This window comes from Chaetodon auriga, chromosome 6 (genome assembly GCF_051107435.1).
Source record: "Chaetodon auriga isolate fChaAug3 chromosome 6, fChaAug3.hap1, whole genome shotgun sequence".
In the NCBI taxonomy this organism is placed as follows: Eukaryota; Metazoa; Chordata; class Actinopteri; order Chaetodontiformes; family Chaetodontidae; genus Chaetodon; species Chaetodon auriga.
In genome coordinates, this window is record NC_135079.1 from 25243170 (window position 1) to 25254304 (window position 11135).

Consider the following 11135-nt stretch of genomic DNA (forward strand, 5'->3'; position numbering starts at 1 on the left):
TCTAGCACTGGAGTGAGCTTAATCAGAGCAAACTGGTGTGTTTTTTCATTCAGACTCTGCAGGGCTGTAGGGATTAGCCCTCTAGTGGCCCTGGAACAGAAAAAAGAGAAAGGCCCACAGCTTCCCAGAACAGAATTAGCCTACTAATATACTAATCTGGTTCACATGGCACTTGGGTGCCTTAAAGGCACCTTAAAGGACTGCTACGTGGCAAGTGAGGCTGTTCTTAATTCTTGTCTGGTTCAGCCTGTTTTAAAACACTGTCATGTAACGGAACACTTACGGTGCTATTTATATGCAAAGAGGAACTGCTGTGGGCAAACACCTACACATTACAAAGTGAAGTTGTGCATGCATTTTTCAACAGCATTAAACTGTATTTACCAGTTGTAATATTATTCCATCTTCCTCTGAAAGGTATTGTCTCACGTCCACACACCTCAGGTGGCCGACAGCCCAGAAGTGACTCATCTGTAGAGTGTTTCACCAGCCTGTTGTTGTTCCTCTATTTATTCATACTTCCTGTTTCTGTCGGACATTGACAGTCAGCGCACAGGCGAACGACACTGAGCTTGAAAATCACCTGCGTGGCTGATGCTTTTTTGTTTTTGTTTTTTTTTTGTTTGCATCAGTAAAAGTTAGATCGTAGGTACAGTATTTTATCTTTTGAGTCTTCTTTGCTAGAAATGGTAATGCTCTAAGGGCTAGAGGCTTTTCCTAGATCTGACATGGGGCCAGTTTCACGACAGAGGTGAGATCAGCAGAGCTTAGCTAAGATACAGTAGCTTCTGTAGGTTGTGGCTTGCTGTAAGACCGGAGGGTAATTTAGAGGGAAACAGCTGGACTGACTGCCGGTACAGGATGTCGAGCAGATGAATGGTGACATTGTACATGCATGTGTTTGTGTGTGTGTGTGTGTGTGTGTGTGTGTGTGTGTGTGTGTGTGTGTGTGTTAATGTAGCTTCCATTTCTATGCTGGTTTTCAAATTGTCTTGCACAAACTGTTTTCTCCATTTCATTCATGTTCAAGCAAAGAGATGTTACAGCATAATATATAATGTGGGTCCTCCTTGGAAGTAGGACAGGATCTTTCTCTGGGGGGTAGTGTTGTACCTCTCCCCCTCCTCCTGTCCTTCTCATTACTGTACCTCCATTCCTCCTCTGCTCTCTCTCTCTCTCTCTCTCTCTCTCTCTCTCTCTCTCTCTCTCTCTCTCTCTCACACACACACACACACACACACACACACACAAACACACACATACACACTTCCTCTGCATTACACCAGCTCTCAGCAGCCCCATAAGACAGAAAGAAGTTTGTGCATCTCCACAGTTTTATTTTTAACTCTCACACTCACATGCAAAAGCTCTCTGCTTACCGTGGTGTCTGACACTCCCCGATCAACATGCCAGCTTGAGAGAAGCTACCGAACACCCTCCTGTAATCTTTCTTTTCCCCTTTTTCCTCTTTTTTTTGTTTTTTTTTTGCTTAATTCTCTCTATGCTTTTGTTGTATTGACTGACTTCCTCCTTTGCCTTTTCCTCTGTTCCTGCAGCAACACAGAGAACAAGAGAGACGGCTCACCGCTGAAACAGATCAGCAAGTCGTCCAACTGCAGCCCAGCTCACCGTGCCCACCAGAAGCAGACAGAGACCAGCGGCATTCAGGAGAACCACTCCTCTGCACCGGCTGTGCAGCAGGATGCCCACGAACTGGCTTCTAACGGGGTGGTAGCGCAGATGGAGCACGACAAGGAGAAGGGGGACAAACAGGAGAGGAACAATGAAAGTGCGAGGACAGAGACTGCCAGACTGGTAAATGGAGCTATGGGGGACGGGAGCACGGAACAGAGTGATGATCATTCACGTCCACACATCAACAGGACTGGTACAGGAAGCCGCACTGAGAATGAGGACAGTGGGGCTCAGACAGAAAGTGAGCACAGGAACGAAGAAGGGAGCACAGACCAAAAGGTACGTGCATGTTTGCTGCATGACTTTCCACTTTGATTCCCCTGCAGCCCAGTTATCTGTGTATTTTAAATCCTTTGTGTCGTGCATTTAGAGCCTGACAGAGCGTCTCATTGCTCTGACTCTCTGATAGACAAACCATCAGCATTTACTTATGTTCTGGGCTTCCAGCACAAGTGAATCTTCTGAACTAATTTAACTGCGGGTTACTGTAACATTGTAAGGGTAGAGTTACGAGGGTGAGTGTGTGTGTGTGTGTATGTGTGTCTCAGAGGGGTTATTATATGTGAAGGCCGAGCAGATGTCGAACACTCGAGCAGCTGAGATTGTGCCTCACAGACCTCCCCCTGCTGTTGTCTACAGATTCTAAATATCTCAGGTTCAGATCAATCTCTGTTTTCTCTCCGCTGAAAGCAGCCACACAGTCTCTGTGGGACGGGAGAAGAACAGCACATACTTTCACTGGTGTTGTGGCCCTGAGAGGGAGCTTTGTCAAGTTGAAACTTGGCGATGAACTTGACTCTTCTTTGTTCAGACTTGAGTCGCTGCATGTTCTCTGGCCAAATCTGGTAGCCAGTCAAGGCGTTTGATCAGTTCAGTCTGGGTTATTTTTGAGTGGCTTTGTTCCAGTTATTGGATTTCTGATCGTTTGTTTGTGCTGTTTGGATTTAATGGAGTTGGCATACAGTATATTTCCTCTTTGTGTTGATTAGCACAAAGCAACTTCTTAAATAATGACTTCCTTTCATTCTTCTTATTGAAGATCTTACATTTATTTGTGCGTTTTGCTTCGGTGCTCAGTACTCAGATCCTTTACTTTAGTAAAAGTACTAAAGCCATGTAAAAATACTGCAATCCAAGTAAAAATGGGAGGGTTGACAGATGTGTCACAGACATCTGAAACGTGAAAAGAGACCTCAGTTACACATAATTAGAATTACACACTGCTTTTCTCTAAATGGTCCCAGTGAAGAACGTCTGGTTTAATCTTTAAGCATGCATTCCATGTTAAGAGCTCATCATGTTGTTTTGTTTAGAATAACTTGAATCTGAAAGGTAACTGGTAGCTGTCTGATAACTGTAATGGCATAAAAAGTACAATATTTCCCTCAATTACCGACATAAAGTACCTCATGATAGTACTTTAGTACGGTAGCTGACTAAATGTACATTCCACCACTGCCCTTTTGCATTCATGTGAGTCTATCACTCAAATGTGCTCTGTGTAATCCTCCATTGACCAGTGTCTATTTGAAAAACACAATGAATTGCATTCTTCTTCCTCTGAAGCACAGGATGCCTGGAAAAATTATCTTTCAGAAACTTGGCAGAGAACTAGTAACATCAATGATGTGTTGACAAATGAATTATGTGGAAAGGTGAGACTGAGTGTTCTCAGGCCACTCGGACCAATATTTCAGAGGAAGACGCTGCTTCGCTGCAGTTATTCATAGTGTGAAATATTCAGCCGCCAAGGTCACTGTGGTTGTAAACTGTGCTGGCTTGCTCCATTTCATCGTATCAGTGTGTGTGATGTCTGTAGAGTTTGAGGCTGCAGCCATTGTTTGTCATACTAATTGACCTCTGTCACAGAGCTCTGTGAGAGATGTTTGTGTCTGCGTTTGATTCGGTGTCATTTCCCTTATTCTATAATTTCATTTCCTTTTCTGAGAGCCTCTGCTATGCCACAGCGCAGTGTTCTGGACACACACATCAGTACTACACGCTGCTGTATGCAGCAACATTGAAACAGCATTTAATAATGCTGCAAACAGCAGACGAGGCACTGAGGCGTTGAACCTGAGTCAGGACAATAAATGCACAATTTGCAATAAATGTCTTTTTTATTGACATGCAGAGAATGTTGTTCCTCAGCTGTTACTCTATGATGGCTGTTTTAAAGAGTGTGTGCTGTGAATCCAGTCTTGAATCAGTGTCAGTACATCAGTGAACCTTAACCAAACGTGAGCATGGTGAGGGACAGGAAACAAATAGCAATCATTCATCCCACATTGCCTCCACTGCATGTGTTGAAAAGCTTCTGAGGCCCCATTTTCCTTTAAGCCTTCAATGACAATCCCAATTACTCATGATTAGGGAAGTATCAGAGTGGAAACGGTCATCGGTCATCTTTCCAGTCAACAGAATAAGATGACTTTCACACTTGGGTAATTCGTTAACAATCAGACATTGACTGATCCCCACACATGTAAAAGCTCACAGTGCATCCTCTGTTTTCAGGAGACAAATGAACAGAAGCTGTTTAAGATCGCCAGCGAGCTCTTGCATACAGAGAAGGCCTACGTGACACGACTTAATCTGCTGGACCAGGTGAGGAACTTCAGTTCCCCTGTGTTCACTGACCCTCACATATTTTTATTGCAGTGAAGCTGAATTTTACTTCTTTATTTTATCATTTTTCAGTTATTTGTGACTTAGCAGTTCTATGTTGTGTACGGCTTCAGGTGTTCTGCGCTAAACTAATGGAGGAGGCAAACAAAGGGACTTTCCCTGTGGAGGTAGTGAAGAACATCTTCTCCAACATCTCCTCCATCTACCTCTTTCACAGCCAGTTTCTGCTTCCAGACCTGGAGAAACGCATGGGAGAATGGTGAGCTTCAGCCTGCATTGAAACGATAAGAAATGCCTCAGAGTTCTGTATCGCACGTTGTCTCTTTGTGCTGAGACCAGCACTCACACACTGATGATAAAGCTGCTGAGTTCTTTACCTGTAAATGTACTGAACAGTTTTAATTATACTGTAGCAGAAAACTTCAGCTCTCCATATTACAGTTAACCTCCTCCCTCCCCCTGCAGGGCATCCACACCTCGTATTGGAGACATTCTGCAGAAACTCACACCCTTCCTCAAGATGTACGCAGAGTATGTGAAGAATTTCGACAAAGCCATGGAGCTGCTGAAACAGTGGACCGATCGTTCGCCTCAATTCAAGGCCATCATTCAGGACATACAGGTACTGCCAGCGACAACGAAGTCCAGAAAAATATACTTTTGTTTTAGAGAGAGGTTGGAGTGAAAGACTGAAAGAAGACAGGCCGAAGTGTTCTAATATAAAAAGCACCATTCTTGTGTTATTTTCGGGCAGAGTCAAGAGGTCTGTGGCTTTCTGACGCTTCAGCATCACATGTTAGAGCCCGTGCAGAGAGTCCCTCGCTACGAGATGCTGCTTAAAGATTACCTGAAGAAGCTGCCTCAGGACGACTCTGACAGACGAGATGCAGAAAGTTAGTGGAAATACGTCAGATTCCCATTTTTTTTCCATTTTTATCCTGCTGAGTCTATATTAAGATAACCCATTCTTTTTTCCAGAATCCTTGGAAATCATCGCCACGGCAGCTACTCACTCCAACAGCGCCATACGAAAATCTGTAAGTACAGATGTTTTAAACCCTGACAGAATCTCCACCACGCATCAACAGCCAACTAAAATAAATGTCACACTGTCATGTAGGAGAATCTGAAGAAGCTGATGGAGATATACGAGATGCTGGGTGAGGAGGAGGACATTGTTAACCCCTCTAACGAGTTCATCAAAGAGGGCCACATCCTGAAGCTGGCAGCCAGGAACACCTCTGCCATGGAGCGGTACCTCTTCCTGGTGAGAGAAGCTGTCCAGCAAAATAATGCCGTCTTATCTAATGAAGGACGCTGCAGGGAAATATGCTGTGGCGAGACTTCGTCTGCACAAGCCCAATTGAAACAAGTGAATCATTTCAAGCTAGGAACACCTCTGTGTGAGGATACACCGGGGGCACATGAACAAATCTCTCAATTACTGAGATTGCCAGATGATGTGATTATGTTCTGGCTGTTTCTTATTAGCTCCAGACTGAATGTCTCCCATCTGTGTAATTCAGGTTACCTGCGGTGTGTGAGACTGCCCTCTTTGGAGGAAAGCAGTGCCATAAACATAGACTAGAATAGCACTAATCCATGCTCACACGTGTTCATCAGTACAACGTTTTCTGTTTCTTTTGCTGCCAGTTCAACAACATGCTGCTGTACTGCGTGCCCAAGTTCAGTCTTGGGGGGGCGAAGTACACGGTGAGGACCCGGATTGGCATTGACGGCATGAAGGTCCTGGAAACGACCAACGAGGACTATCCTCATACCTTTCAGGTGTCTGGGAAGGAGAGGACACTGGAGCTACAGGCCAGGTACGTTTTATGCAGAAATATCAAACACAATGCATTAACAGGTCATTTAAAAAAACAAAAAGCCCAAATAGAAGTATATAATCACATGTAAACTGTAGCTCATAACGTATAATTTCATGAAGACCACCTAAATGAGCACACCCAAGCTCCATATTTAAATGCTGTAAATCTTTAAATAAACTCTAACTGCTATGTTAGAGGAACAGAGTGACTCACATAAAGTTAAAGTCTGTACATTTTCAGTGTTTAATGCTATTCTGGGTTTCCTCCTCAGCTCAGAGCAGGACAAGGCAGACTGGATTAAGGTACATACAGTGCGTGCGTTATTTTCACACGTGTTTAAAGGTAACGTAGAATGAGTCACACATGGGTTTGATTGTTTTCGTTCAGGCTTTCCAGGCGACCATTGAGATCTTCCAGCAAAAGAATGAGTCATTCAAGAACGCGCTGAAAGATGTGGAGGAAGTGTCGGTAAGTGTCACATCAGAGTTTAACTGTCGACACACTTCTGCTCCATCATACTGAGCATGTGTTTTTGTTTGAGTATAGAAGGCAGAGCTGGGGAAGCGTGCCCCTCGCTGGATCCGCGACAATGAAGTGACAATGTGTATGAAATGCAAAGAGCCTTTCAACGCCCTGACACGGAGGAGGCACCACTGCAGAGCCTGCGGCTACGTAAGTCATAGTGATGGTGTCACGTCATGCATAATGCATGAACAGTAGGTGGATGAGGGATGAGGGAGCATCTGTAAGGACATCGACCTTTCACGCATTCAGAGTTCACAACTACACTTCAACACCAAGAATTCATATTGACATTTTAGCAAAGAGCTCAGAAGTTGATGAGTGTAGGCACCCTTCAATGAAACACCCGCTCCCTAATCTTTAACAGAAAGTTTTGGATCTTTGATGGAATACATTTGGGGAATTCTGGTTAATATTTGAGCTTTCAGTCAGGGAGATCAAACGCTCATCCGTGTCAGACACTAACCTGTCATCTATGTTTAGAGCTCTAAGACACCGACCATGTGACACAAAAGTCCTCTAGTTTGAGTCTGCCAAGAGTTTCTGCTCTCTCTCCCCTCATTTACTGTCTGCTATCAATTAACTGCTTTAATAATTCAATGATATATTATAAAATATTAAAAGCACCCACTGGCTGAAAATAGTTATTGAAAACTAAATGATGCTCAAGGATACCTCCTCTTAAAAGCAGTTTTCATAAGAACATTGCTGCGTTATGACATAGACAGTAAGAGTGACGGAGATCTTCTGTCTTACAGGTGGTGTGCTGGAAGTGCTCAGACAATAAGGTGCCGCTCGAATATGACGGCAACAAGATGAACAAAGTCTGCAGAGACTGCTTCTCAATCCTGACTGGAGAAAGGATAGCCGAGGGCAAGAAGAAGGGCATCCTGGAGGTGAAGAGGATGTTCTGATACGTACATAAATACACATGCTGGGACCCCCATTAGGATCTTCTAAACAAAGAGATGACTGATCTACAAATACATGTCACTTGCTCTGTTTTGAAGTAGCGCTGCTTCATTGATTCTGTACTCATTTCGCAGATCGAGGCAGCTCAGTTCTCAGGCAGCAGCATCATGTGTGGCTTTCTGCAGTACTGTGAGAAGAACAAACCTTGGCAGAAGGTGTGGTGCGTCATCCCTGAGAAGGAGTGTCTGGTGCTCTATCTCTATGGAGCTCCGCAGGTAAATCACCAAGAACATGAAGCAAAAGATGTGATTAGCCCTGTTCATTTAAAGTCCGTCTATGGAGATAACAATGTGCTCATCCCTGACCACTCTCCTCAGGACGTGAAGGCCCAGTGTACGATCCCCCTCCTGGGCTATTCTGTGGATGACAGCGCCCGGCCCACAGACCCTCCGGCCAGCTTCCGCCTCTCTCAGTCCAAGTCCATCCACAACTTTGCTGCTGAAAGCGAGGAGCTCAAGCAGCGCTGGCTGAAGGTGATTCGAGTGGCAGTGACGGGAGAGGTGCCAGAATGCCCTCCGACCAACGGCAGCAATGCCAACATGACGGACAACAACAACACACAGGAAGCGGGGAATGACAGCACATAAGGGCGCAAGGGAACTGCTGCTGGACTGCTCAAGAAAGACAATGAGTGCAGACGTGTGCTGCACGCAAAAAAATACAAATGCACACTCTCCATGCTGTCCTTAAATCTGAATCTTAAAGACAAAGTGGAAAAATAAGCGCTGGATAAGCTGTCTGACCTTGCCGCTCTCCTGTTTCCCCTTTTTTTCATGGATTTTCTCCTAAATTCACACAGAAAGCTTTGATTCACTGCTAGAGCTGTGCTGGATTACTGAAGGACATGTCTGGCACAATCAACACTAGAGCAAAGGGGCCTCAGGATTGATCAACTTGCCTCAAGCAGGCACTCTAAAGGACAGCTCAGACTCGTAATCTGTGTCAACTCCCCTTGAGCCAGTGGACTACCACAGATTTATGCAGCGCTCTGTACAGGATGTGAATCAAAACAAAAGGATGGTCCGAACCGGTGCTGTAACTCAACTCTGTGTACCTGTACAGTTTTTTTCTTTTCAGTAAGGAACAATTATGTTTTCATGTACAGAAATCAGTTCGAAACTTTGTTTTGATAACATAGAAAACATCTAAGATAAAGTATTTACAATATTCCCACTTTTCTTTGGTCGAGAATATGGTGAGAAAAACTGGGAACATGATTATGTGGTTGGATAATGATGGTCTCGCCTCCCTCTCTCATCCCTCAGTGAAAATCCATCAACAGTATAATCAAACTCTGGATGCATGTTGGCAGAGCTGTCAGCTTTGCATTTGGTTGCATTTGTCCTGTGTTTTCTATGAAGCAAAGGAACAAATCAGACCAGTTTTGAACCACACGAGGCGCTGATTGTTCTTGAGTTGGTTGAGTCTGAAATACCAGCTTCATGTGATGTCATGTGGGCGGGCGATATGGATGAAATCTTGTGTCAGTAGGTCGTTTTATATCAGAATGGTGCTAATCATATAGTACACGTTCCAGAAAAAAAAACAAAAAAAACATTTATATCAGAAACCATTTCTAGATTAAATAACCAAATGTGAAAGTCTGCTTGTGGCTGGTCCAGTTGAAGAATCACATTGATGCAAACATGATTACATTCAGTCAGTCCTGGTTTAGTTCTCACTTTAACTCTCTGAGTTTGGATGATTGCAAGACAGTTTTTTTAAAAAAACGGTCAGAGATGTAAGCCTAGCTCCAAAAACGCTGGATCCTATGATTCCCATCTTGCAACTCAATAGTGACTTGCACTCCCTGCCTGTTGAATCCCCGGGGCTGCGTTCCAAAATACAGACTTTTTGTTTTTAAGTACGTACTGCAGCTGCCCTTATCAAGGATGTGCTGTTGTACGCAGTGTCCATACAGTTGGGATATACTACTTCATCATAACATTGCACCTTGAACTTTGACCCTCTTGCTCATACATCTGTTACCAGTAGTGCAGAATTTGAAGTATGGGATTTTTAACAGGTGCCAAGACTTTGTATGAACTGTGCTCCCAGCAGCTCAGTGGATGTGATGTGTCCTCTGCTGCTCACAACAGGACATACTGAGCAGTTTGGTAGTCTGCTTATTGGAACGCAGAGCAGGTTTTCCCACAATCTGAAGGCTCCCTGCAGAGCCCCAGAGGACATCACACAGCTTGAGTCATACTTTCCATGACAGCAAACTAACCGTTACGTGTAAAATCAGTGGAGTGGCACTTTAAAGCTATAGCGACATGGAGAAACAATATAACACGGTCTCCAGTCTGTTTGGTCTTGTATTGTCATACTATGTCCAACCCTGTGGCCCGGACAGTGCTGTTTGTATTAAAAACTGGAGGATGGATGGTAAACGCTCGTCCAGCTACAGGACAGTCGCGGACCTTATTTCCTGTGGACAGAGACGAGCGGGGATCATGTTGTCCTTGTGTGGCAGGGTTTTCTATTCAGATGCAAATGCAGCACAATCACAGATAAAGTGAAGCTGGCGTGAGACATGTAAATGTGTTTTTAATGCTGTAATTAATTTTATTATTTAAAGTAATTTATAGAGTATGAGGAGCATGATCTGTTAAAAGTAGCACAAAGTCGTTCCAGGGTCACTGTCAGCTAAGAAGTGCAGTAGATAGGTTATTTTTTTCTGAGAGCAGATGTTTTTCCACTAACTCAAACATGTCACCTCAGTTCTTCAGCGTGATGTCAACAAGTCATGGCGCTGGACGGACCGTGTTCAGTCACATGGTCCCCCCTCCCCCTCCCCAACCTGAACGCTGGTGCTCACCTGAGTCTCTCCCTTTGAACTCTTTCCCCTGCTCAGTATTCTGAATAAAAACGAGAACCACTCTTTCCTGCCTGTAAAATCTGAATGTATCTACATTTATTTTGTGTCTTCTCATCCCCCCCCCTCCCCAAAGTTGAGAGTCTACGCACTTTACAGTCTTATAAAGTGTATCTTCAAAGAAAATAAAACCAGATTAAATACAGTTCACGTGGATCTAGCTTGTTTGTAATGGCGTAGTGCTGCTTGAATGATGTGTTATCAAAGCAGTCGGACACTTCTGGTCCCATCAGTCATTGTGATGTTACTTTCACACAGAAACGTCTCGTTTTGCTTCCTTGTTTTGCTTCTCCTGATAAGAAGCTTTTCACAATGAGTCACCGCAGACATAGACGTAAACGTAGGTGAAGTCAGTAGTTGCTGTTTGTCAGAAGTGGTCCACGGTCTGAAGTGCGTGATAAGTGAAGCCCTAAAGCGTGGGGACGTCTGAAAAAGGCCCAGCAAAGTGAGACTGTCCCTGTGCAACAAAGACAAGCTGTAAACAGAACGAAGTTTCTACTCAAACCCTGAGGGCTTGTCACCAACAAAATGCATTTGCTAAGTACCGGTGAGGTTTAGGTGGTTTGTTGTGTAATGCATGTGTGTGCGTGCACATGTGAACTAGACAAATA

The 11135-nt window shown here is 44.2% G+C and overlaps 1 protein-coding gene across 2 annotated transcripts in view; it reads left to right on the plus strand.

Annotated features, from left to right (window-relative positions):
- Positions 1 to 9183, plus strand: part of fgd4a (FYVE, RhoGEF and PH domain containing 4a) — a 53214-nt gene extending 44031 nt beyond the window's left edge. For both annotated transcript variants that reach the window (XM_076732526.1, XM_076732527.1), the window contains exons 5-18: positions 1557 to 1974; positions 4213 to 4302; positions 4437 to 4582; positions 4789 to 4945; positions 5078 to 5216; positions 5302 to 5360; positions 5444 to 5590; positions 5977 to 6149; positions 6424 to 6454; positions 6540 to 6620; positions 6699 to 6824; positions 7433 to 7570; positions 7721 to 7861; positions 7964 to 9183. In XM_076732526.1, the coding sequence (XP_076588641.1) occupies positions 1557 to 1974; positions 4213 to 4302; positions 4437 to 4582; positions 4789 to 4945; positions 5078 to 5216; positions 5302 to 5360; positions 5444 to 5590; positions 5977 to 6149; positions 6424 to 6454; positions 6540 to 6620; positions 6699 to 6824; positions 7433 to 7570; positions 7721 to 7861; positions 7964 to 8233 (2116 nt within the window). In that variant the 3' untranslated portion in view covers positions 8234 to 9183. The remainder of the gene's footprint in view (positions 1 to 1556; positions 1975 to 4212; positions 4303 to 4436; positions 4583 to 4788; positions 4946 to 5077; positions 5217 to 5301; positions 5361 to 5443; positions 5591 to 5976; positions 6150 to 6423; positions 6455 to 6539; positions 6621 to 6698; positions 6825 to 7432; positions 7571 to 7720; positions 7862 to 7963) is intronic.
- The last annotated feature ends 1952 nt before the right edge of the window (positions 9184 to 11135 follow it).